This window comes from Lucilia sericata, unplaced genomic scaffold (genome assembly GCF_015586225.1).
Source record: "Lucilia sericata isolate MDLA Ls3-8-SP2 unplaced genomic scaffold, ASM1558622v1 Contig000140F_arrow, whole genome shotgun sequence".
Lineage (NCBI taxonomy): Eukaryota > Metazoa > Arthropoda > Insecta > Diptera > Calliphoridae > Lucilia > Lucilia sericata.
The window spans coordinates 595,001-621,779 of NW_023994172.1; the positions used below are offsets into that span (position 1 = coordinate 595,001).

The 26,779-nt window shown below is 31.4% G+C and overlaps 2 protein-coding genes across 5 annotated transcripts; one reads left to right on the plus strand and one right to left on the minus strand.

Annotated features, from left to right (window-relative positions):
* Nucleotides 1-837: 837 nt before the first annotated feature.
* LOC119601058 (WW domain-binding protein 2) lies at nucleotides 838-5,593 on the minus strand. 4 transcript variants are annotated; one of them, XR_005231180.1, is made up of 8 exons: nucleotides 5,316-5,593; nucleotides 4,885-5,059; nucleotides 4,317-4,686; nucleotides 3,525-4,094; nucleotides 1,726-1,798; nucleotides 1,396-1,582; nucleotides 1,205-1,302; nucleotides 838-1,139 (listed from the first exon to the last, which is right to left on the minus strand). XR_005231180.1 is itself a non-coding variant. In XM_037951759.1 (6 exons), the coding sequence occupies exons 1-6, from the start codon at nucleotides 5,369-5,371 to the stop codon at nucleotides 1,098-1,100; spliced, it is 1,110 nt and encodes a 369-aa protein (XP_037807687.1). In that variant the 5' UTR covers nucleotides 5,372-5,593; the 3' UTR covers nucleotides 838-1,097. The 4 variants fall into 4 exon arrangements, 2 of the variants coding, with proteins under 2 accessions (XP_037807687.1, XP_037807686.1); XR_005231181.1 differs by lacking the exons at nucleotides 1,726-1,798; nucleotides 3,525-4,094; XM_037951759.1 differs by lacking the exons at nucleotides 1,396-1,582; nucleotides 1,726-1,798 and having other exon boundaries at nucleotides 3,726-4,094.
* A 205-nt stretch (nucleotides 5,594-5,798) lies between these two features.
* LOC119601056 (ecto-NOX disulfide-thiol exchanger 2) lies at nucleotides 5,799-18,094 on the plus strand. Its single transcript, XM_037951756.1, has 7 exons — nucleotides 5,799-6,019; nucleotides 6,518-7,165; nucleotides 7,226-7,957; nucleotides 11,460-11,566; nucleotides 16,622-16,735; nucleotides 16,805-17,467; nucleotides 17,533-18,094. The coding sequence occupies exons 1-7, from the start codon at nucleotides 5,971-5,973 to the stop codon at nucleotides 17,788-17,790; spliced, it is 2,571 nt and encodes an 856-aa protein (XP_037807684.1). The 5' UTR covers nucleotides 5,799-5,970; the 3' UTR covers nucleotides 17,791-18,094.
* The last annotated feature ends 8,685 nt before the right edge of the window (nucleotides 18,095-26,779 follow it).

Here is a 26,779-nt window from a genome sequence, read left to right on the forward strand (position 1 = left end):
ATCTATCTATCTATCTATCTATCTATCTATCTATCTATCTATCTACGATCTATCTATCTATCTATCTATCTATCTATCTATCTATCTATCTATCTATCTATCTATCTATCATCTATCTATCTATCTAGCTATCTATCTATCTATCTATCTATCTATCTATCTATCTATCTATCTATCCTATCTATCTATCTATCTATCTATCTATCTATCTATCTATCTATCTATCTATCTATCCATCTATATATCTATCTATCTACTATCTATCTATCTATCTATCTAGCTATCTATCTATCTATCTATCTATCTATCTATCTATCTATCTATCTATCTATCTATCTATCTATCGATCTATCTATCTATCTATCTATCTATCTATCTATCTATCTATCTATCTATCTATCTATCTATCTTATCTATCTATCCTATATATCTATCTATCTATCTATCTATCTATCTATCTATCTATCTATCTATCTATCTATCTATCTATCTCTATCTATCTATCTATCTATCCTATCTATATATCTATCTATCTATCTATCTATCTATCTATCTAGCTATTCTATCTATCTATCTATCTACTATCTATCCTATCTATCAATCTATAGAATCTATCTATCTATCTATCTAGCTATCTATCTCTATCTATCTATCATACCTAAGTAAAAGAAAAACAAACTATGTGTTCATTTTGGTTAATTATATTTAATATGCAAAAAATTTTAAATAGTGTTGTAATACATTGAATACATATACATAATTAATTAATAAAATTAAAGAAAATACCAGAAATTAACATATTTTGTGACAAAAATATATGTATAGAAAGAGAAAATATAACAAAATCTTAATAAAATTTATTAATAATAACAAGAAATATTTAAAATATTAAAGATAAATTCAACTGAAAGATTTAAAAAACAGTATTAACTAAATAAATACATAATTTAGAAAAAGAAAAACTTTTTTAGACTACAATTTAGTCTTTCAACAATACATTGTTTTAGTAAATTAAAGAAGCAAAGCAACATTTAAATAGGGAATGACCATTTTTGAATACCGATGCAATACAAGTTTTATAAAATTGCAACAATTTATTAGTATTTGCGATTAGTATTGTTGTAATTGGGAGGCAAGTCCTGAAAAGACAGAGAAGAAATTTATATAAAAAAATTAAGAAAAAAATAATAATAGATAAACAAACCTCATAAGCTGGCGGCATATCGTTAGGACCAGGTCTATTTTGACGTTGATTTTCAGTAGTATTATAAGCACTTGCTAAGGCCTCAGCTTCTTTAGAATCTATGGTATACAAAATATTATTAAATATAAAAATAAACAATAATAAAAAAAATTATACAAAAAAATATTTAAAATAACACAAAAAATGCTTACATTTAAATATATTTAAATGATGATGGTTCTTTAAAATATTATAAAAATATATATATGGGAAGTTTTAGGTTTCACTACATTGAGATTCGTTAACTGGGTAATTGAGAAAATTATATGGGTATAATAACTGGCACAAACATAAAGCCAGTTTGATAAGGATAATAATATTGATAATAAACAGTACTGCCTGCAAAATTAAAATTGGTTTTTATTTAGAATTCTTTTTATTCTTAAAAATATTAAACAACAATTGCAGCAAAGCTCGGCTTTTGTTTTATATTCTTTCATTGTTTTAAACTGATAACTTTGCCAATTGTTTTAAAAATATACCTTTAGTAACAATTGTATTTGTGTTTAAATAAGTTTGAGTTATTACAAATCTTTATTTTTCTTCTTTAATAATCTGTAAATTAAAAAAAAGGTGGAAAGGAAATACAAAAGAAAATTATTAGAATTGAAAATTTCAATTTTAAATTAGTTTCATTTGGTTAAAATATTATTTACAATGGTAGTGCCAATTTGTAGTGCTAACTAGTGTTGTTTACTTTATAAAAGTTATTAAATTCGTATAAAATTTACAAGAAAATCAATTAATTTTAAAAAATATTTTGAGGTTAGAATGAAATTTTGTTAATAACTAAAAAAATATGAAAATATTTTATACATCTTTAATAAGTTATTACAAACTATAGAATTCTTTAAAAAATATCAAGAAAATTAGGTTTTTGCAAAAATAATTTTTGAGGTTAGAATGAAATTTTGCCAATAACTTGAAAAATCCGATAGATAATAAGAAAATATTTTATACATAAAGTTTAAGTTGTTGAAAACTTTGAAATTCTTTTAAAATTTCTAAGAAAATAAGGTTTTTCGTAAATTAATTTTTAAGGTTAGAATGAATTTTTGTGAATAACTAAAAAAATCTGGTGAAAAATAAGAAAATATTTCATTTGTTTGTTTAAAATTGTTCAAAACTTTGTAATTTCTTTATAATTTCTTGAAAAATATGTTTTTTTGAAAAATAATTTTTGAGGTTAGAATGATTTTTTGTTAATAACTAGGAAAATCTTGTAAAAAATACGAAAAAATTTTATACAACTTTAATAATTTATAGAAAACCATAAAATTGCTTACAACTTTCAAAGAAAATTTGCTTTTTTGAAAAATTATTTTTGAGGTTAGAATGAAATTTTGTTAATAACTTGTTTGTTAATAACTACAAAAATCATGTAAAAAATACGAAAAAATCTTATACAAAATTAAAAAAATTTATAAAAAACTTTTAAATTATTTAAAAATTTCAAAGAAAATACGATTTTTTTGCAAAAAAAAAAAAATTGAGGTTAGAATGAAATTTTGTTAATAACTTGAAAGTTTTAACAAATAATAAGAAAATATTTTATACATATGGTTTAAGTTGTTGAAAACTTTTAAATTGCTTTAAAATTTCTAAGAAAAAAAGGTTTTTTTGCAAAAAAATGTTTGAGGTTAGAATGAATTTTTGTTAATAACTACAAAAATCATGTAAAAAATACGAAAAAATCTTATACAACCTAAAAAATTTATAAAAAACTTTTAAATTATTTAAAAATTTCAAAGAAAATACGATTTTTTTCAAAAAAAATTTTGAGGTTAGAATGAAATTTTGTTAAGAACTTGAAAATTTTAACAAATAATAAGAAAATATTTTATGCATATGGTTTAAGTTGTTGAAAACTTTTAAATTGCTTTAAAATTTCTAAGAAAAAAAAAAGGATTTTCGCCAAAAAATGTTTGAGGTTAGAATGAATTTTTGTTAACAATTACAAAAATCATGTAAAAAATACGAAAACATTTTATACATCTTAAATAATTTATTGAAAACTATTAAATTCTTTAAAAATTTCAAAGAAAATTAACTTTTTGCAAAAATGATTTTTGAGGTTAGAATGAAATTTTGTTAATAGCCTAAAAAGTGCAAATTTTAAATAATTTCTACAATTAACCATTAAATCTCTTATCCAGCCTTAAACAATTAATAAAAAGCAAATTTATTAAAACAACTAAATGAAATGATAAATTTTGTTTAAAATATGATGAAAACATAAATAACAAGAAAACAAATAGAGCAAAATATAATTAAAACTTACTGGCTGGAGGTGCAGTGAAACCCATGGCACCAGCTGGTGGTGGAGGACCGCCAGCAGCTGGTGGATAAGGAGGAAAACCACCACCATATTGTTGGGGTTGTGGAGGATATGGTGGATAGCCACCTCCTTGTGGAGGATACATGGGATATGGTGGATAAGGTTGTGATGGTGCTCCATATGGGGGCGGTTGTGGATACCCACCTCCCCAGCCGCCAGCATGAGCTGCTGCAGGGGCTGATGATTGTTGACTTTGTTGTTGGCGTTGTTGTTGACGTTCCTCCTCATCGGGTGGTGGCAATGAGAAGCCATTCCAAGAGGGCATTTCTTCCTGTTGTTGAGACGATGTATTATTTGAGCCATTGCGTTGTTGATTTTGATTTTGTTGTTGCTGTTGTTGTTGTGATGGTTGTTGAGGCATGCCAAAACCATTCCAATCCTGAGCTGGTGGATTGTATGGTTGTGGATTGTAAGGTTGTGGATTGTATGGTTGTTGCTGTTGCGGATTATAGGGATGTGTTGGTACCGATGGATAAATTCCCTGGGGTGGTTGTGGATTATAAGCTGGTGGTGCTATATAGAAAATAAATATTTAATGTAGACAAATTCGTCCGATTTATTAAAACACAATTGTTTGTTGAGAGTAAACAATATATAGAAGATATAACTGAGAAAAAACTAAAATATTGTTTATTTTCATTTGATTTTAGAAACAAAAGCCGAGTTTTCTTCTTAAACTTTCACATAAAACTGTTGAAATCAAGAGTAAATTTAATATTAAATTCTACTACTTACGTCCTCCAATGCCTGGATAAGGTGGTGGATTATCACTCATAAACACCGTATTGGGTGCTGGTCCACTAAAGGCATCATGTTGGGGCAACCAACCGTAATAGCCTGGTGGTGGCTGATAGGCTGGTGGTGGTGCCTCATGCCAATTACCCGAAGGTGTATATGGTGGTGGATCATCATAGCCGCCTCCACCATTATGATAATTGCTTTGAGCCGTCTTAGCCGCACGCAACAAAGCCATACCGTACTCAATAGCACCGCCCGATTTAAAATAGAGCTTAAATTTAACTTCACCAATGAAGTTACCATTAGGCTGGGCACGTACTTTACCCTTTATGTAGTTGGCTCCGAAGACAGGTTGTTCAAGCTCAACCTAAATAAAAATAATAAGAAATAATGAAATGCAAAGGGGGATAAATCAATAAAAGAATATTTGTGCAAGAGAAAGCTCTTAAATCTATTTTGAAATATTGATTTATTGAAAAAATTTTTAAGAAAAGGACACTTTTAAATAAAAAACATGTAAACATATTTCACTGGAATATAATTAAGACATATAAAAAGAACTTACATCATTCATAGCAATAAAAGGTGCACTAAATGACTGCATCTCATCGCCCGATTTCTTATTGTTAAAAATCAAGCGATGGGAAGTTAAATAGATACGACCCTGCTTCGAGCCACGAAATATAGGATTGTCCTGACCTGAAAAATCCATCGAAACATTGTCGCTATGGAGTAAGATGCTAAAAAAACAAAGAGTATAAATTCCCCATTAGAAATTCCACGAAAAACACAAGTAAATATATAATAGATTCACTGGCATATAATTTTTCAAAAAAGTCATTGTATTAAAATGGCAAACAATTAGCGAAACTTTTATTTGTTTTGTTTTTTTTTTTTCAAGCCACACAACCATAAATACTCTCATTTGTACACACATACTGTACATATAAATGGCTGAATTTCATCATTAATCTTGGGTCATTTAAATCTACTTACTATTCTCCAGCATGTATTAAAACGCCATTATTGGCGTGGGCTGTATTAACAGACATTTTCTCGAAGAGATTTTTGGAATTTTCTTAATTAATTAACACTTTTTTTGTCTTTTGTGACTGCTTAGTTGGAGGAAAAAATTATTCTGATAAGATTATTTTTCTCGAAATGTCAAAACAAATGATTCACTTTTGTTTGAAGAAATCATGGCGATCAATATTTTTTCAACGGCGTCCGAAAGGGTATAATAAAGACGTTTTACAGTCGACTTTAGCCAAAATTAACAGATATGTACATTTTCTGCAATAAGGGTTATGGGGATATGATCAATTATGGGTCTTATTTATCAAAATCCTGCATTTTAAATAACTCGGATACCATTATTTTTCGATATCGGTAAAAGAAATAAAAAAGTTAAAAACTTTAACGGCTTACAGATGATTTTAAGCTGCCACTGAAATATTTAGTGTCAGCTGCCAACGTCGTTGTTAATGTTTGTCGCCGCCGATCTCTGGTAGATCTTTGTAATAAAAAATACGGGCGTTTCTAATCATTATTGTGTTGAAAATTATAAAAATCCTTAAGAAAAATAAAATATATTTATTGCAACTAATTCAAAATGTGTTAAATACTAGGCTGCATTAAAGTTTTATGAAAAATGGCTTTTAATTACACTAATTTAGGCCATCAAGGCTTAGAAAATATGAGTAAGTTTTTTTCGCACTGTTTTCGGCAATGTGAAAATTTGTTTTATTTTGTGGCAAAGAAAATTGTTATTCATGAAATTAAAAGTTGTGTATTATAAAATTTAATAAGTAAATTTTAGTTTGAAGTTGTTTAATTGCTAAAATTTTGTTCATTTGTACAGCAATTTGTGGTTTTGTGTTGAAGAAATGTATACGACGCCATTTTTTTTCTTATTTTTTTATATTTTCTTTTATACTGAAAAATTATCATAACATCTTTTGTGTTCTGTATTTTATGTGTGTTTTTGTTTTGTTAAGTTGTTTCTAAACAAGTGGCTTTAAACAGCTGTGTTTTATTTTGATTGTCGATTCTTTTTGATTTCTCTTTATTGTTGTTTTATTTTGGGGAAATAATGTAATGTTGCCAGATTTGAAATATGTTCATAATTCCTAAAAATATGACAAAAATCTTTTCTATGTATTTTTAAATAAATTAATTATATATTTTTTTATTTATAGTGCCCTTTTTTAATACTCTGGCTAATGGAGCCTCCATGCCACCACATGCCAACTTTATGAGTCATTTAGCCGCCACTATGAATAACACACCTACAACACATGCCTCTGCTACACTGCACAATACTTTGCCAACTACACCAGCAACAGCATCAACAAGTAATTTCAATGCTACAAAAACAGCAACAAAAACATCAAGACGTAATCCAGAGCCGCCGCCACCACCTCGCTTAAGATCTCCAAGTCCAACACGTAATCATGTTAAACCAAATCAAGGTACTGCGCCAATGGATTTGGAAAATGATTTGGAAAACGACACGCCCACAGTAGTTGCTACAACTACAAACACAGTGGGAGCACAAAGTGATTCTACACCCAAATTAAACACAGATAAAATGCCATTAAATATGCCAGATTCTAGTTTATATTTAAATGGTCTAATGGCCGGTCAAATGTGTGCAAATCCAGGATTTATGTTTTTTCCTCCAAATCCTGCAGCGGGCACTGCAGCTGCCAACAGCTTGATGGATCCAGCCACTATGATGGCGGCAATGCAACAAATGCAACAATATGGAGCCTATGCTAATGGAGCTTTAGGCGATCCCTCGAACACATTGGATCCCAGTAAAATGGCTCACACAACTATTGCAGGTGAAAACCAACTTAAAAGCAAAACATGTAACATAACCTCTAAAAAAAATTGTTTTACAGAAAATTTTAACGGTTCTCCAGTGGCCAGCAAGGAAGTTATAAAAACTAAAAGCTGCATGCTTTTGCCTCCCAATCCAAATGCTCCACCACCCACTATACGTGACAGGCCTCCTGGTTGTCGTACTGTTTTCGTGGGTGGCCTGCCGGACATTATCACCGAGGAAATAGTACGCGAAATATTCGAGAGTTGTGGAGAAATCTCTACATTACGCATGTCCAAGAAAAACTTTTGCCATATACGTTTTCGCCATGAAGAGTCCATTGATCGTGCCATTTATTTTAGCGGTTATCGCGTGCGTCTCAACAATACAAACGATCAAGCCAGTTTTGGACGTCTGCACATTGATTACGCCCAAGCCAGAGATGACCAATACGACTATGAATGCAAACAGAGACAATTGCAACGTGAACAGCGACACCGCGAACGCATGTCTTTGGATCGTTTACGTTCTCAATCTCCCCCTCCCATACCACACTATACCGATCATGAGGCCTCCATGGTGGCCGAAAGTTTGCGAAATAATGACACTTTTGTTAAGGCTGTACAGACTATAACAATTTGGTTGGAACGTGGTGATTGCACCAAACGTAATGCTAATGTTTTCTATTCAATGATACAAAGTACTCATGCTCATGTCAGACGTTTGACGGGTGATAAACAACAATTGGAGGAGGATTTGCGTAAAGCTCGAGAAAGTTTTCGCAAACAAATGTTGACCATGACTGCTCAGTGTAAGTTTATTTATCGTAGTTAATTTCTTTAATTTAGAATCTAAAATGTTTTTTGGTTATTGATGTTTGTTACACGGTATGTTTGTATGAGATGTGAGTTGATAGTGTGTGGTTTTTGAGCGTGATTGTGTGTGAGTGTGTGTTGGGATAATTTTAGCGTAGATCATATGACAACAGTGTTGGATGAAGAGTGGATTTTAATAGTTTGAAAATATGACACAATTTTTTGGGGTTTCTTGGAGGATTTTTCAATAATAGGATAATAACCTACTTGGTAGAGCTGTTTTGTTAGTAGGCAACCTTCATTAGAAACTGCTAACTAACTTGCTTGGATAAACATCTAATCCGACCAGACCCATATAGTTTCTTACATCATACATATCAGAGTAACTTCGTACCCGATTTTGTTCCAAATTCGATACTAATTCTTTTAGAGGCCCCTTTTGGTTCGTCACCAACTTGGTCACCAACTAGACCTGGTTAATTAGGATTTCTGATCTCAAGAATGGAAAGAACTCTATCAGAAACAAAGTTACAACAGTTAGGGTTAAATGTATAAATCCATTATTAGGGCCATTCCTATAAATGCAATGTCTGGTGGGAGGGTATTACAAGTACTGTACAAGTATCAAGTATCTCCTATTAAGCTATGATTCTAATAAAATATTCTACCTTCGCAAGATAATCACACAAATCATTTGTACGATGTAGGTCTATTTTATTAGGTTGACTTTTCTGATGAAATTTCAGATCATAGAATAGCCCCTTAAAACTTCGGGGTTGTACTTAAAATAGAATTTCCACCTAACGATTGGCTTGGATCCGATATGTTGTTCGGTGGCTACTGGAACGTTTGGCGAATATTGGCGACTTTTTGATACAGATATAAAGTGATCTTTAAGAAGTGGAGGTCTTAGCGACTGATATAACACAGCCTGCTTGGCTGCACCAAGAGCATTCTTGACTAGTTATAGAATTGTTAATAGGAGACAGATTTTAATAAGGCTGTGTTGGCTACCTGTACAATTTAATGCACAGAGCAATATGGATGCGGTGCATTAGAATCTTGACCTGAATGAGCAGGAGGGAAAAAGCCTGAAGGATTACGAGACATCAATCAAATCAATCATTGCATTTTATCAGGTGTCAACATCGGCGACATAAACGCCAAAATCACTCAATACTTGGCCACCATCACAGACTTTTTCAGGAACGCAAACTCAAGTTATCTGCTTTAAAATCCTTGGTATCAGATTTAACATCTTAGACGAAAGAAGTAATGACGGCGCTTAATATCTCCGACGAAGATCGAATTATTCCCACAGTTCAAAACGTGAAAATATTAAGGGTAGTCTTTGACAGCTTCCTTTACTTTGCACGGCACGCAAATTACATCAATCAAAAGGTTCTCAATAGAAATAAGGTCCTTAAAGCATTAGCTGGTGCAGACTATTGTTGCGACATATGAGGCAATGACCCTCTTTCTTAAGTGTTACCCAATGGCGAGGTTTACACGCGGCCCAGAATAATCGAAACTGGATGCGTCAAGATGACGTCAGACAACATAATGTAGACTATCTAGTCATTCCAACCATCAGATTCTGATGGAAGATCAGATTGGCTTCCGACATACAAGTCGTCATACTATCCGGTGTCGATAGACTGTCAATTTCAAGCTGCCGGGAAATATTGCAGCAAATGTCGATCACTGAAGTCATTAACGGCTACAGATACAACAGAGTCCCAAATGAATACCCACTGCGATCTCGGATTATTAGAGACAATTATCCAGGCAGTCATTCAACAACCATCTTAGCCTAACTAAGTGCTTGTTAGTGAAGTTTCCTCAACTCCTACCGTGAACGAACTGTTCCTGGCACTTTAAAACGTTGCCCTGCCTGACATCGATTGGAGACTGTAGTAAGCGTTCTGATGACTTATACTGTTTTGAATCCAGTCTAGTTCCAGTCCTTTCTAATTTTCTTTTTTTCTTGAATATTCTCTAATCTTAATTCTTAACTTTGAATGAAAGAAATAACAATGGACCTTAAGGTTCTTCGAGTGGAGATGTATCTGAACATACCATCATCTTAACCGAACGCGATAACTTTCAGAAGGTCCTCCCAGTCAAGGAACATAATGTCATGCTGACCGCCTATAGCAGAAATAGAAAAGAACCTGCCGCGGAAAACAAGAGTTGCTCTGGCCCACCTGTTACTGGGACGCATAGACAGTGTCACCCCCAATATATGCCCAGCATGTGGACAGGGATCCCATGATGCCCACCACAAATTCAACTGTTCAGCCCACCCTACTTTACAAAGCCCAATGGATTTATGGACTAATCCTGTAGAAGTAGCCCAATTTCTTGGCTTGGACCTAAATATAGAACCCCCGGATTTAAAATTATATAGTTTAAGATGTTACAACAACAACTTTCAGTAACATCACGATTAGGATCGATAGTTTGATCAGTAGTGATAATAGTTTAACCGAACCCAATATCTTTCGGCATTTTCAAGATGATAAAAATTCTTAAAGAGAACACTACCATGGGGTTCCTGTGTAACATATTCCAATAGAAAAGATATATTGAACAAACCAAAATCGCCTCTATGGGGTGTTTAATATAACAAAAGTTTTGGGAAATAGACCTCACAAGTGCATATTTTTTGATATTTTTATAATCCCTCATTTATCTCAAACCCATTAAAAATTGTGTCATGTTTTTCTAGGGATTAATAGACTTTGTATTTGCAAATAATAAAACGTTTATATTGTACTTAAAAAAAAACAATTAGTAATACATTTTTTTTTAAATAATTTTCAACAAAATTTGCTCTTTAAAAACAAAACTCTCATTAAGAAAAAAAAAACCAAAAGAAAAAGGTAAAACAAAACAAAAACAAACATAAAAAATAAGTCTTTTTTGGAACAAACTCTCTCGCTAAGTCCAATTTCCAAAACGAAAGTGGGCAATTTAGATGCTACTACTGAGAAAAGGTTTGTACGAAGAAGGAAACTCTATCTCAGAATGCTACTACATATTGCGGGTAATTAAAAAAAATAAGAAAAATTCTAAAACATAAAAACACTGGTCAGACTCTTACGTATGGAAAGTTTAAGAAAAAAAATCAGTTAAAAAATTATATATACATATTTATAGGTAAAACACACTAACAAAAAATAAAACTTAGCAACCATGGTTGTAGTTTTAAAACTTGTACATTTAGTATTAAACTAAATAAAATTACATATTCAATATGTTTTTTTTTTCTAAAAAAAAAAGAAACACATTTCATATATTTAGTTTTTTAGATCCTTCTACTTACATATGAATTCCATCTTAAGTTTGTGTTTATTTCTTTAAACGTTTTTATTTTTTTTTATTAATTATAATTTTTCTATTTTTGATTTTTTTTTTTTTTTGAAATACTATTATCATTATTATTTTTAAATTATATACTATTATTGCCTATTATATTATATACTATATATTCAGTCACTCAGATTGAAAAAGTGTTTAATGCTGCTAGTCACAAGAAGGTTTGGGACCATTTCACCAAGGCCCAAAGAAAAAACATCGATCAATGGAAAAAATTGGCAACGGTATGTATTGTTTAAAACAGAAATTAAAACTGTAAGCTTTAATTAAAAAAACAAAAACAAAAACATATCATTTAAATTGTTATTAATTGTCTATATTAAATGTTGTTTATATTATTTGTTGTTAATACTAACAAATTAAGTTTTTCTTGTTATACTTTTTCAATTATTGACTTATGCCTGTTTTAGTTAAATTCTTAATTAATTAATTATATTATTTAATTTTTTATTTTTGTTGGCTGTTATTATATTATGCTTGTTTTCCACTAACTACATTTATTAAAATGCACCTTTAGTTTTTAGAATATCACGTATTCTATATGATTATTGCATTCAAATAATTAACAAATCATTAATTTATTAAATTTAATCGAAATAAAACATTAAAATAAAGAAGTAATTTGCCAAATAAATACAAATTTAGCAGACGTCCATAAACTAAGGGAATATCAGAGACATAATTTCTACTTAACATTTACTTTTGAGTTTAATCGAATTTTGATTATTTATTTTTAATTTGATTTTTTTAAATCTACTTGTTTTTCTGCTTGTGGTTAGTCATAAGGTCATTATCTTTTCATTCGCTTTCTCTTTCTTATTGCTGCAATTGACACACTTTTCTATCTGAAACATTCCGATATATAACATCTGTCTGAAGATAACATCTGTACTTGACCTCTTTTATTGATGATGGGCAGGGCTGTTCATACATCTGAAGACCCTTAAGAGTGCTTTCCGGAGTTGCAAAAACCATCCTGAACGATACAAATTTGTTCAACTTGCTTTTGACGTTGAATATGAAAAACCTTCTCTACGTTTATTCTCTGTTTATACGCAGGGCTGTATATTCTGTTAAATTTAGCGACGTTCTGTCGTACGGTATGAACATTACTTATCTCATAAGAGAAGGACTTGGCAACTCCGTGTTATGCCTATAATACTGGCTTCTATTGATCCCCTTTACTTCATCGATAGAAAAACTTTCACAGTGTTATCCTATGTCTCATCAGAGAGGAATCTTCTCCTCCACGGCTACTTGCCGAACGAACTGTGGACGGTCTTCTTCCAAATGTCCCTCTGTTCGTTGTTAGACATAAGGCCGTTCTCTTTTCAGTATCTTTCTCATTCTTATTGCTACAATTAACATCCAAGAACCCACTTTTCCATCTGGATTATTCCGATATATAACATCTGTCTGAAGGTAACATCTGTACTTGACCTCCTTTATTGATGAGGAGGGCTGATCATACAGATTTTGATCTTCATCTGAGGAGCCTTAAGAGTGCTTTCAGGAGTTGCAAAAACCGTCTTGACCGATGCAATTTGTTCGGACGTTTGGCCACGTTAAGTAAGTCCTTAAAAGATCAAGATCAGAGTTTCTTTACACTCTCTATGTGGGTTCTCTGTTTCTACGCAGGGCGGTATAATCTTTTAAAAATAAGGACTTTTAAAAATAAGGACTTTCGTACGGTATTAACATACCTTTTGAAGAAGGACTTGATAACTCCTTGATATTCTCAATTTTGAATCCCACGAGAATGCACGTACAGACGGACGATCCACGCTTACAACCGCTCTTTGCCATGACGCCGAGAGGAGCTGTTAACAACTAACCTCTTTATGTACTGGCTAGCCATCCAGGCACATCCCTCGGCACTGCTAACACTCACCTTGACCTTAAAAGTGCCCAAATAACGCTATGTTTAACGGAGAAGCTCCTACTGTACAAAGAGCGAGCCAGATCAGATAGCAAAGCTTATCATCATGTCATGATAGAAGGAAGTAGAATTGGATGAGTAATTTTTCGTTATAGACTTCTTTAAAAACCATAGCTTCCCTTGGCTAGATACCGAAACATTAGTTAGTAAGATGTGTACTAAAGCCCTAGCATCACGACAAGATAGTTACCCTTGGCGTGATTCCACGATATCAAACCTATCGTGGAATCTTTTTCTGCCTCAGACTCCGCTCTATTAGACAGTTGCATAAAATAGAGAATTGTTACTAGCTTCTATTCGTCTTCTCAAAACTTCCAAAAATCGTTTGTACTACCGACTCTTATAAAGGCTCTGTAAGTCCTAAAGGTCTTTGGATCCCTTGAAATCCGTCTCTATCATTATGATCCTTCGTCACCTCTGATCTTCTAATGACTCGTGATTTTATAATACTTTCGATACTAATTTCGTCCGGAAGTCTATATGACAATTTTGTGTCGCTATATAACGAAGAAACTATGCTGCAACCTATTCCATCATGGATCAATCAGTAAAGGCTTGTAGATCTGCAATTCACCTACCAGGTATTGACAATTTAAAAACCGAACATGGGCAAATGGACAAGAAAATACTGATTGAGTTTTGTTCACAGATAGGTCCAAACAAATAAGTGGTGAATCAGAAGTTGGCATTTGTGGCCCCCACTGCAAAAGGCCTTCCCCCTGGGATACTATCCTTCTGTCTTTTAAGCAGAAATATACGTCATCATACAAAAGATCCACACTTGAGTCGCAGTCCCTTCAATCTAATATAACAGCTACAACAACCATAGGTAATAATGGACTAATCTCTATCAATGGATTCCTACATGTAATAGATGTGTAATAAGCATTGAGAACCATTTTTAAATGTTTCTGTTTATATTTCCGCAGCTTATAGCTCTCTACCTTATAAACCGTTTAACTTCTAAAAATTATAGGTTTCTACCTTATATTTCGGCTACTTTTAGGTCTTCACCTTACATTCTGTTTAGAATAAATTCACCCGTAATCTGGTTGTTATATCGCTTTGCACTACTTTACTTTATCGAAGAATAGAATTTAATAGGTGTGATAACACTCTTCCTTGTGTTATACACCTAGTAACTCGTTTACCAATCTTATTATCCTCTAATGGTGAGTAAGGGCTCCCTCCACATCCAAAAATGTAGCTAAAGTATTTGCTGACCAAAATGTCCAATATAAAGTTTAAATTGATGGCGTCTCTATGAATGTCGTTCAAAGCTGCCGTGTACGAGGACTGATCTACTGGATCATGGACATAACTACGTATGTTCTCCTCGTATATACGAAGGTCCTTCCTAACATGCCTCGGGGGAGTTGGGATGACTCCTCCGGTGACATCCCAGAAGGAACTGCTTAGTCAACATGACATTGTTCCTTGACTGGGAGGACCTTCGTTTCCTCGTGCAGATGATGTTCCGAGGTAATTTTTAAGCAGCCCGTTACAGTCCTTAGGGCAGCGTTTTGGCAGCTTTGAATGTTTCTCCGCTGGGAAACATTCCATTCCAAACACTGATCATTCGTTTTGTATGTAGCTAACAAGGTTTCTTTATCCATACCCCAAGTGCTGCCTGCTGCCCCAAGTGAGTACCTTGTTCCTATATCACAATTTGTGCGTGATTGCAGTGGCATGTGCTGAAGAAGTAAATAGGCTGTCAAATGTGACCCCTAAGATTTTTAGGTGGTGCACGATTGGAATTTGAGTTCCATCGACCACGACGCCAAGGGTTAAATTTACTTCCTTCGTCCAGGTGGTGAAGAGTTTCGCTGGTGATAGTTGCAGGTTATGCGCACTGAAAAACTGATGTATTTCGTTAAGATAACCATTTACCAAAACACATAATTCATCAACATTGTGACCTGTCGCCATAATTGTACAGTCGTCCGCATACGAAATCACGTCCACGCCTTGTGGAGGTGCAGTTTAGAGAGGTGGAAGTTAAACAATAGAGGCAATAATACTCCACCTTGTGGTATGCCGTGTTTAACTTTACGATCCATTTCTTTGTGTTGTTGGGCATAGTGGATTGAGGGATATTCTCGAAGAGGATATCCTGCAATCCAATTCGACTGACAGTGTCGAAGGCTTTTGACTGGTCAAGTGCCACTAGGATAGTCCTTTCACAGGGCCTCTGCTGATTTAAGCCTTGTGAGGTCTGAGTAGCTATGGCGATTAATGCTGTGGTGGTGCTGTGCATTTTGCGGAACCCATGCTAATGACGACGAGCTGCTGTTAGGTGGCAGGACAGCTGAGGGAGGAGAAGCCCCTCAAGAGTCTTTGCGTTAGGTGATAGGAGGGATATTGGCCAGTAAGTTTGTCCCTCCGTCGCGTCTTTGCCAAGTTTTAAGACTGGTAAGACTCTACCCTTTTTCCAGGCTTCGGGTATTACGAGATTGCTCACTGACATGTTGAAAACCATAGTCAGGTACTTAACTCCTCGCTCGCCAAGGTGTTTTAACATCAGCATGGTTATTCCGTCGGTGCTAATCGCCTTAAATGGTTTGGCGTTGTTGATGACATCTGCAACTTCAGCTGGAGTGAAGGGCTGTGGCATGTCCGTGACTAGAAGGTTGTGAAGTTGGCGAACAACACTTCGTTTAGACTTATCTCTCTCTCTCTCCGTAGACATTATCAAGGGCTCGGTTAAAGCAAAGTTTAAGCGTTTAATTTAGATTTAAAAATTGTTTTTCTACACTTAAACAAATTTTTTTTGGTAAAGCATTTAATTAATCTTAAAAATATTAAATTTAAATAATAAGAGAAACCTGTGTATTTATGGATAGTTTTTGTTCATAACAGTTTTTGGTGACTTAGTTAATATATATATTTTTTTTAATTTCTATACATAAATACATATATATACATGTTTAAATGTCCATTACATTCATTATTCCATTGCTTAGAACATTATTTCTTAAATAATACTATTATTTTTTTGAGTGTAAACGTTTCAAAAGAAGAAAAGCGAAGCAGCAAATTCTAAAATATTAGAATTTATAATTAAAAAAAAAAAAACTACTAAACAAATTGGTATTTTAAGTTTTTTTTTAACAAATAATTTAAAATATATTTTGTTAAAAAATAAGGTTCCAAGGTAAGTACACTGACACACAAAAAAGGCAATGAAGGTATAATTAAGAAACTATTTTAAAACAAAAAAAAAAAAAAGATTTAATAAACAATATTTATTTACAAAGTAGTATTTAAAACAAATGTAAAAGCAATTTTTATAAAACAAATAATTACATAAGATTCATTTGTTTGTTTAAAACATCTTTAGGAATTGCGATCAATACAAATTGAAGATGATGAAATGGAAATGTCCGATGAGGATCGTGATTATCAAACGACTACACATACGAAACGTAAACGTTACGATAGTGATAATTTAAAGGTAATAACATACATATTTGAGAGCTGCTGGGAAAAAGAGTATAAAGAGTTAAACATATGTGCTTTGTAGGAGGAAAATGAGTCCTTGCGTCATCAACTGGAAGCCATGCGCAACGAAATGAGTCTAGAACGCACTGATCTCAAATACAATAGTGATTTTCGTGAAAAACAAATGAAAGTTCTGCAGGAAACCATACGCAATATGCAGACTCAATTGCTGCAAACTAAAATGCGTGAACAGAAGGATGCCAAAACCATAGAGCAATTGGAGAAACGTTTAAAAGAGGCCGGGGTTAAGCAGCTCTTGCTTAAGACTAAAATACGTGAAACTAATGAAAAACTTAAGGATCGTGAAGCCTGTGCTTCTGTCTATTCGGAGTCAAGTGAAATTCAAGATTTAGAAGAGGAGGTGGTAATACCGACACCCTCTAAGAAACTCGACAATTCACAAATTATAGATATTGATGTTGATAAAAGTGACGATGAAGTAAAGATCATAGAAGATATTAATGAAATAGAGGAAATACGTCAGAAATACAAAGAGAAAGAGAAACTAAAGGAACAAAAAGATAAAGAGGAAAAAGAAAGAAATTCCATTTTTGAAGTAACAACTACTGAAGATAAGGATACTGAGGCCAAAAATAAAGAACAACAGGACAAAGAGAAATCTACGGAGGTAATTACAACAGATGAAATTGAGCCCGAACAAAAGTCCCCGCTAAAATCTATACAGGTATTTTATATTAATAACTATTTTTAACTTAAATTTTTACTCCATATGTTTTATTATATTTTCAGCCCTTAACCCTAGATGAAGCTAAACTTATAGCCCTAACCACAGCCCATTTGTTAATACAACCTTTGGGCTCTTCCTCCCAATCCATTTGTGATTATATCAAAAATATAACTAAAGATTCTCAACTACAAGCGACACATTTAAATAAAGTTCTACAAAAATATACAAATATTTTTAAAACAACCTCACAAATTGAAGAGTCCATGGAGGTCAGGGATCATCAGAAGGTAATTTGGAAAAGTTGTGCTTTAACTGTGTAAACAAACTATTTGGATCATTAAATTTTCGAAACAATCAACTGAAGAGAAGAGACCATTTTTTTATATAACATTAATTATAAACTTTTGGTTATTGTTTTATTGTCTTAACACATACATATTTACATATATATATATTGGTTATATATACAAAATTTTAAATACAAATACTCATGCAATTAACAATTTAATTGGAATTGATAATATCAAAGAAAAAAACACACGAAATATAAAGATTAAAAATTTTCTAGCAAATCGTTTCATAAAATTATATAAGACAAAAAAATTAATAAATAAATAAACAATTATCAAATATAGAGGGTGTTTTATTTATTTAAAATAATTGGTTATTAATTTACTGTAATTAACTGGTCTATAACTTTATTATTTTAAAGAAATTAACTTCAAAGTCATACACGTTGTTCATACACTACTGAAAGCACCTTTCTGAAATTCGACATTGCATTAGTTAGTTAGTTAGTTAGATAGATAGATAGATAGATAGATAGATAGATAGATAGATAGATAGATAGATAGATAGATAGATAGATAGATAGATAGATAGATAGATAGTAGTAGTTAGTTAGTTAGTTAGTAAGTTAGTTAGTTAGTTAGTAGTTAGTTAGTTAGTTAGTTAGTTAGTTAGTTAGTTAGTTAGTTAGTTAGTTAGTTAGTAGTTAGTTAGTTAGTTAGTTAGTTAGTTAGTTAGTTAGTTAGTTAGTAGTTAGTTAGTTAGTTAGTTAGTTAGTTAGTTAGTTAGTTAGTTAGTTAGTTAGTTAGTTAGTTAGTTAGTTAGTTAGTTAGTAGTTAGTAGTTAGTAGTTAGTTTTTTGTTTGTTAGTGAGTTAGTTAGTCAGTTATGGGAATTGAACCTATGTAGGCACTCCGTACATTAATTGCAAATTAATACTAGTATGGCTTTCGGCCCATATTGGTACCTTGTCCATAAAATTCATTTATCGCTAACAAATTCCTTAAATATTCTTATCTTGAACTTAAATACAGATTATAGAAGCGTGATCATCTTATTAGACTTTTGTAAAGCCAGTTTGTTATAGTTGGACCATGACCGTAATTCGTGCCCATCATCGATGTGATGATATCGACCTACCCCAGAATCTATGTTCACTATAGACAGGAATTTTCGTCTGTCTTGTGAAAAAACCCCGATTTCTGTTTAAGTTGAGATTTAGCTATCTTGGATTAGCCCAGCCGAAACCCGTTTTTAGGGCCTCCTCGAACATCTGCATAAAACATTTGGATCCGTACTTATCTATGTCCTCCATCGATTAAGATCCTGAGGAAACTATAAATAATGGTTTTCCATAGCTATGACGTGGTTTACCGCGAAATACTCTATTGCTGATAGTTATATTGTACATTGCGCAACTGATCCACCTGTTTCTTAGCAATCCTGGGCTAAGGATTGGACAAGAGTGTCAGTCTGAACGCTACTGAAAGCACCTTTCTGAAATTCGACATTGCATTAGTTAGTTAGTTAGTTAGTTAGATAGATAGATAGATAGATAGATAGATAGATAGATAGATAGATAGATAGATAGATGATAGATAGTAGTTAGTTAGTAGTTAGGAGTAGTTAGTAGTTAGTTAGTGAGTGTAGTTAGTTGAGTTAGTTAGTTAGTTAGTAGTTATGTTAGTTAGCGTAGTTAGTTAGCTTAGTTCGTTAGTTAGTTAGTTAGCTAGTTAGTTAGTTAGTTAGTTAGTTAGTCGTTAGTGTAGTTAGTTAGTTAGTTGAGTTAGTAGTTAGTATAGTTAGTTAGTTAGTTAGTTCGTTATTAGTTAGTTAGTAGTAGTTAGTAGTTAGTTAGTTAGTTAGTTATTAGTTAGTAGTTAGTTAGTTAGTTAGTTAGTAGTTAGTTAGTGTGTTAGTAGTTCAGTCGTTAGTTAGTAGTTAGTTAGTTAGTAGTTAGTTAGTTAGTTAGTTAGTAGTTAGTTAGTAGTTAGTAGTAGTTAGTTAGTTAGTTTAGTTAGTTAGTTAGTTAGTTAGTTAGTTAGTTAGTTAGTTAGTTAGTTAGTTAGTTAGTTAGTTAGTTAGTTAGTTAGTTAGTTAGTTAGTTAGTTAGTAGTAGTTAGTTAGTTAGTTAGTTAGTTAGTTAGTTAGTTAGTAGAGTTAGTTAGTTAGTTAGTTAGTTAGTTAGTTAGTTAGTTAGTTAGTTAGTTAGTTAGTTAGGTAGTTAGTTAGTAGTTAGTGTAGTTAGAGTAGTTAGTTAGTGTTGGTTAGTTAGTTAGTAGTTAGTTAGTCAGTTAGTTAGTTAGTAAGTTAGTAGTTAGTTAGTAGTTAGTCAGTTAGTTAGTTAGTTAGTTAGTTAGTTAGTGTAGTTAGTTAGTTAGTAGTTAGTTAGTTAGTTAGTAGTAGTAGTTAGTTAGTTAGTTAGTTAGTTAGTAGTTAGTTAGTGTAGTTAGTATAGTTAGTTAGTTAGTTAGTTAGTTAGTTAGTTAGTTAGTTAGTTAGTTAGTTAGTTAGTTAGTTAGTTAGTTAGTTAGTTAGTTAGTTAGTTAGTTAGTAGTTAGTTAGTTAGTTAGTTAGTTAGTTAGTTAGTTAGTTAGTAGTTAGTTAGTTAGTTAGTTAGTTAGTTAGTTAGTTAGTTAGTTAGTTAGTTAGTTAGTTAGTTAGTTAGTTAGTTAGTTAGTTAGTTAGTTAGTTAGTTAGTTAGTTAGTTAGTTAGTTAGTTAGTTAGTTAGTTAGTTAGTTAGTTAGTTAGTTAGTTAGTTAGTTAGTTAGTTAGTTAGTTAGTTAGTTAGTTAGTTAGTTAGTTAGTTAGTTAGTTCGTTAGTTAGTTAGTAGTTAGTTAGTTAGTTAGTTAGTTAGTTAGTTAGTTAGTTAGTTAGTTAGTTAGTTAGTTAGTTAGTTAGTTAGTTAGTTAGTTAGTTAGTTAGTAGTTAGTTAGTTAGTTAGTTAGTTAGTTAGTTAGTTAGTTAGTTAGTTAGTTAGTTAGTTAGTTAGTTAGTAGTTAGGTAGTTAGTTAGTAGTTAGTAGTTAGTTAGTTAGTTAGTTAGTAGTAGTTTTTTGTTTGTTAGTGAGTTAGTTAGTCAGTTATGGGAATTGAACCTATGTAGGCACTCCGTACATTAATTGCAAATTAATACTAGTATGGCTTTCGGCCCATATTGGTACCTTGTCCATAAAATTCATTTATCGCTAACAAATTCCTTAAATATTCTTATCTTGAACTTAAATACAGATTATAGAAGCGTGATCATCTTATTAGACTTTTGTAAAGCCAGTTTGTTATAGTTGGACCATGACCGTAATTCGTGCCCATCATCGATGTGATGATATCGACCTACCCCAGAATCTATGTTCACTATAGACAGGAATTTTCGTCTGTCTTGTGAAAAAACCCCGATTTCTGTTTAAGTTGAGATTTAGCTATCTTGGATTAGCCCAGCCGAAACCCGTTTTAGGGCCTCCTCGAACATCTGCATAAAACATTTGGATCCGTACTTATCTATGTCCTCCATCGATTAAGATCCTGAGGAAACTATAAATAATGGTTTTCCATAGCTATGACGTGGTTTACCGCGAAATACTCTATTGCTGATAGTTATATGTACATTGCGCAACTGATCCACCTGTTTCTTAGCAATCCTGGGCTAAGGATTGGACAAGAGTGTCAGTCTGAACGCTACTGAAAGCACCTTTCTGAAATTCGACATTGCATTAGTTAGTTAGTTAGTTAGATTAGATAGATAGATAGATAGATATAGATAGTTAGTAGTTAGTAGTAGTTAGTTAGTTAGTTAGTTAGTTAGTAGTTAGTAGTTAGTTAGTTAGTTAGTTAGTTAGTAGTAGTTAGTTAGTTAGTTGTTAGTTCGTTAGTTAGTTAGTAGTTAGTTAGTTAGTTAGTTAGTAGTTAGTAGTTAGTTAGTTAGTAGTAGTTAGTTAGTTAGTTAGTTAGTTAGTTAGTTAGTTAGTTAGTTAGTTAGTTAGTTAGTTAGTAGTTAGTTAAGTTAGTTAGTTAGTTAGTAGTAGTTAGTTAGTTAGTTAGTTAGTTAGTAGTTAGTTAGTAGTTAGTTAGTTAGTTAGTAGTTAGTTAGTTAGTTAGTTAGTTAGTTAGTTAGTTAGTTAGTTGTTAGTAGTTAGTTAGGAGTAGTTAGTTAGTTAGTTAGTTAGTTAGTTAGTTAGTTAGTAGTTAGTAGTTAGTAGTTAGTTAGTTAGTTAGTTAGTTAGAGTAGTTAGTTAGTTAGTTAGTTAGTTAGTTAGTTAGTAGTAGGTAGTTAGTAGTTAGTTAGTTAGTAGTTAGTAGTTAGTTAGTTAGTTAGTTAGTTAGTTAGTTAGTTAGTTAGTAGTTAGTTAGTAGTTAGTTAGTTAGTTAGTAGTTAGTTAGTAGTTAGTAGTAGTTAGTTAGTTAGTTAGTTAGTAGTTAGTTAGTTAGTTAGTTAGTAGTTAGTTAGTTAGTTAGTAGTTAGTTAGTTAGTTAGTTAGTTAGTAGTTAGTTTAGTTAGTTGTTAGTTAGTTAGGTTAGTTAGTTAGTTAGTTAGTTAGGTAGTTAGTTAGTTAGTTAGTTAGTTAGTTAGTTAGTAGTTAGTAGTTAGTTAGTTAGTTAGTTAGTTAGTAGTTAGTTAGTTAGTTAGTTAGTTAGTTTAGTTAGTTAGTTAGTTAGTTAGTTAGTTAGTTAGTTAGTAGTTAGTTAGTAGTTAGTTAGTTAGTTAGTTAGTTAGTTAGTTAGTTAGTTAGTTAGTTAGTTAGTTAGTTAGTTAGTTAGTTAGTTAGTTAGTTAGTTAGTAGTAGTAGTTAGTTAGTTAGTAGTTAGTTAGTAGTTAGTTAGTTAGTTAGTAGGTTAGTTAGTTAGTTAGTTAGATTAGTTAGTTAGTTAGTAGTTAGTTAGTTAGTAGTTAGTTAGTTAGTAGTCGTTAGTTAGTTAGTTAGTTAGTTAGTTAGTTAGGTTAGTTAGTAGTTAGTTAGTTAGTTAGTTAGTTAGTAGTTAGTTAGTTAGTTAGTAGTTAGTTAGTTAGTTAGTTAGTTAGTTAGTTAGTTAGTTAGTTAGTTAGTTAGTTAGTTAGTAGTTAGTTAGTTAGTTAGTTAGTTAGTAGTTAGTTAGTAGTTAGTAGTTAGTTAGTTAGTTAGTTAGTTAGTTAGTTAGTAGTTAGTTAGTTAGTTAGTTAGTTAGTTAGTTAGTTAGTTAGTTAGTTAGTTAGTTAGTTAGTTAGTTAGTTAGTAGTTAGTTAGTTAGTTAGTTAGTTAGTTAGTTAGTTAGTTAGTTAGTAGTTAGTTAGTTAGTTAGTTAGTTAGTTAGTTAGTTAGTTAGTTAGTTAGTTAGTTAGTTAGTTAGTTAGTTAGTTAGTTAGTTAGTTAGTTAGTTAGTTAGTTAGTTAGTTAGTTAGTAGTTAGTTAGTTAGTTAGTTAGTTAGTTAGTAGTTAGTTAGTTAGTTAGTTAGTTAGTAGTTAGTTAGTTAGTTAGTTAGTTAGTAGTTAGTTAGTTAGTTAGTTAGTTAGTTAGTTAGTTAGTTAGTTAGTTAGTTAGTTAGTTAGTTAGTTAGTTAGTTAGTTAGTTAGTTAGTTAGTTAGTTAGTTAGTTAGTTAGTAGTTAGTTAGTTAGTTAGTTAGTTAGTTAGTTAGTAGTTAGTTAGTTAGTTAGTTAGTTAGTTAGTTAGTTAGTTAGTTAGTTAGTTAGTTAGTTAGTTAGTTAGTTAGTTAGTTAGTTAGTTAGTTAGTTAGTTAGTTAGTTAGTTAGTTAGTTAGTTAGTTAGTTAGTTAGTTAGTTAGTTAGTTAGTTAGTTAGTTAGTTAGTTAGTTAGTTAGTTAGTTAGTTAGTAGTTAGTTAGTTAGTTAGTTAGTTAGTTAGTTAGTAGTTAGTTAGTTAGTTAGTTAGTTAGTTAGTTAGTTAGTTAGTTAGTTAGTTAGTTAGTTAGTTAGTTAGTTAGTTAGTTAGTTAGTTAGTTAGTTAGTTAGTTAGTTAGTTAGTTAGTTAGTTAGTTAGTTAGTTAGTTAGTTAGTTAGTTAGTTAGTTAGTTAGTTAGTTAGTTAGTTAGTTAGTTAGTTAGTTAGTTAGTTAGTTAGTTAGTTAGTTAGTTAGTTAGTTAGTTAGTTAGTTAGTTAGTTAGTTAGTTAGTTAGTTAGTTAGTTAGTTAGTTAGTTAGTTAGTTAGTTAGTTAGTTAGTTAGTTAGTTAGTTAGTTAGTTAGTTAGTTAGTAGTTAGTTAGTTAGTTAGTTAGTTAGTTAGTTAGTTAGTTAGTTAGTTAGTAGTTAGTTAGTTAGTTAGTTAGTAGTTAGTTAGTTAGTTAGTTAGTTAGTTAGTTAGTTAGTTAGTTAGTTAGTTAGTTAGTTAGTTAGTTAGTTAGTTAGTTAGTTAGTTAGTTAGTTAGTTAGTTAGTTAGTTAGTTAGTTAGTTAGTTAGTAGTTAGTTAGTTAGTTAGTTAGTTAGTTAGTTAGTTAGTTAGTTAGTAGTTAGTTAGTTAGTTAGTTAGTTAGTTAGTTAGTTAGTTAGTTAGTTAGTTAGTTAGTTAGTTAGTTAGTTAGTTAGTTAGTTAGTTAGTTAGTTAGTTAGTAGTTAGTTAGTTAGTTAGTTAGTTAGTTAGTTAGTTAGTTAGTTAGTTAGTTAGTTAGTTAGTTAGTAGTTAGTTAGTTAGTTAGTTAGTTAGTAGTTAGTTAGTTAGTTAGTTAGTTAGTTAGTTAGTTAGTTAGTTAGTTAGTTAGTTAGTTAGTTAGTTAGTTAGTTAGTTAGTTAGTAGTTAGTTAGTTAGTTAGTTAGTTAGTTAGTTAGTTAGTTAGTTAGTTAGTAGTTAGTTAGTTAGTTAGTAGTTAGTTAGTTAGTTAGTTAGTTAGTTAGTTAGTAGTTAGTTAGTTAGTTAGTTAGTTAGTAGTTAGTTAGTTAGTTAGTAGTTAGTTAGTTAGTTAGTTAGTTAGTTAGTTAGTTAGTTAGTTAGTTAGTTAGTTAGTTAGTTAGTTAGTTAGTTAGTTAGTTAGTTAGTTAGTTAGTTAGTTAGTTAGTTAGTTAGTTAGTTAGTTAGTTAGTTAGTTAGTTAGTTAGTTAGTTAGTTAGTTAGTTAGTTAGTTAGTTAGTTAGTAGTTAGTTAGTTAGTTAGTTAGTAGTTAGTTAGTTAGTTAGTTAGTTAGTTAGTTAGTTAGTTAGTTAGTTAGTTAGTTAGTTAGTTAGTTAGTTAGTTAGTTAGTTAGTTAGTTAGTTAGTTAGTTAGTTAGTTAGTTAGTTAGTTAGTAGTTAGTTAGTTAGTAGTTAGTTAGTTAGTTAGTTAGTTAGTAGTTAGTTAGTTAGTTAGTTAGTTAGTTAGTTAGTTAGTTAGTTAGTTAGTTAGTTAGTAGTTAGTTAGTTAGTAGTTAGTAGTAGTTAGTTAGTAGTAGTTTAGTTAGTTAGTTAGTTAGTAGTAGTAGTTAGTTAGTTAGTTAGTTAGTTAGTAGTTAGTTAGTTAGTTAGTTAGTTAGTTAGTTAGTTAGTTAGTTAGTTAGTTAGTTAGTTAGTTAGTTAGTAGTTAGTTAGTTAGTTAGTTAGTTAGTTAGTTAGTTAGTTAGTTAGTTAGTTAGTTAGTTAGTTAGTAGTAGTTAGTTAGTTAGTTAGTTAGTTAGTTAGTTAGTTAGTTAGTTAGTTAGTTAGTTAGTTAGTTAGTTAGTTAGTTAGTTAGTTAGTAGGTTAGTTAGTAGTTAGTAGTTAGTTAGTTAGTTAGTTAGTTAGTTAGTTAGTTAGTTAGTTAGTTAGTGAGTTAGTTAGTTAGTTAGTTAGTTAGTTAGTTGTAGTTAGTAGTTAGTAGTTAGTTAGTAGTTAGTTAGTTAGTTAGTTAGTTAGTTAGTTAGTTAGTTAGTTAGTTAGTTAGTTTAGCCTAGGTTATGGATTAGAACCTATGTTAGGCCTCCGTACATTAATTGCAAATTAATCTAGTAGGCTTTCGGGCCCATATTGGTACCTTGTCCATAAAATTCATTTATCGCTAACAAATTCCTTACATATTCTTATCTTGAACCTTAAATACAGATTATAGAAGCGTGATCATCTTATTAGACTTTTGTAAAGCCAGTTTGTTATAGTTGGACCATGGACCGTAATTCGTGCCCATCATCGATGTATGATTATCGACCTACCCCAGAATCTATGTTCACTATAGACAGGAATTTTCGTCTGTCTTGTGAAAAAACCCCGATTTCTGTTTAAGTTGAGATTTAGCTATCTTGGATTAGCCCAGCCGAAACCCGTTTTTAGGGCCTCCTCGAACATCTGCATAAAACATTTGGATCCGTACTTATCTATGTCCTCCATCGATTAAGATCCTGAGGAAACTATAAATAATGGTTTTCCATAGCTATGACGTGGTTTACCGCGAAATACTCTATTGCTGATAGTTATATTGTACATTGCGCAACTGATCCACCTGTTTCTTAGCAATCCTGGGCTAAGGATTGGACAAGAGTGTCAGTCTGAACGTACTGAAAGCACCTTTCTGAAATTCGACATTGCATATTAGTTAGTAGTAGTAGATAGATAGATAGATAGATAGATAGATAGATAGATAGATAGATAGATAGATAGATAGATAGATAGATAGATAGATAGATAGATAGATAGATAGATAGTTAGTTAGTTAGTTAGTTAGTAGTTAGTTAGTTAGTTAGTTAGTTAGTTAGTTAGTAGTTAGTTAGTTAGTTAGTAGTTAGTTAGTAGTTAGTTAGTTAGTTAGTTAGTTAGTTAGTAGTAGTTAGTTAGTTAGTTAGTTAGTTAGTTAGTTAGTTAGTTAGTTAGTTAGTAGTAGTTAGTTAGTAGTAGTTAGTTAGTAGTTAGTTAGTTAGTTAGTTAGTTATAGTTAGTTAGTTAGTTAGTTAGTAGTTAGTTAGTTAGTTAGTTAGTTAGTTAGTAGTAGTTAGTTAGTAGTTAGTTAGTTAGTTAGTTAGTAGTTAGTTAGTTAGTTAGTTAGTTAGTTAGTTAGTAGTTAGTTAGTTAGTTAGAGTTTAGTTAGTTAGTTAGTTAGTTAGTTAGTAGTTAGTAGTTAGTTAGTTAGTAGTAGTTAGTTAGTAGTTAGTAGTTAGT

Bases quoted from the DNA above. Each gene is read 5' to 3' on its own strand.
- LOC119601056 (XM_037951756.1), top strand. From the start codon at position 5,971: ATGGCTTTTAATTACACTAATTTAGGCCATCAAGGCTTAGAAAATATG. The intron at 6,020-6,517 runs GTAAGTTTTTTT...TTTTATTTATAG, and splicing joins TCAAGGCTTAGAAAATATGA to TGCCCTTTTTTAATACTCTG. The intron at 7,958-11,459 runs GTAAGTTTATTT...CTATATATTCAG, and splicing joins GTTGACCATGACTGCTCAGT to TCACTCAGATTGAAAAAGTG.
- LOC119601058 (XM_037951758.1), bottom strand. From the start codon at position 5,371: ATGTCTGTTAATACAGCCCACGCCAATAATGGCGTTTTAATACATGCT. The intron at 5,060-5,315 runs GTAAGTAGATTT...TTGTTTTTTTAG, and splicing joins TTAATACATGCTGGAGAATA to CATCTTACTCCATAGCGACA. The intron at 1,140-1,204 runs GTTTGTTTATCT...CTGTCTTTTCAG, and splicing joins ATATGCCGCCAGCTTATGAG to GACTTGCCTCCCAATTACAA.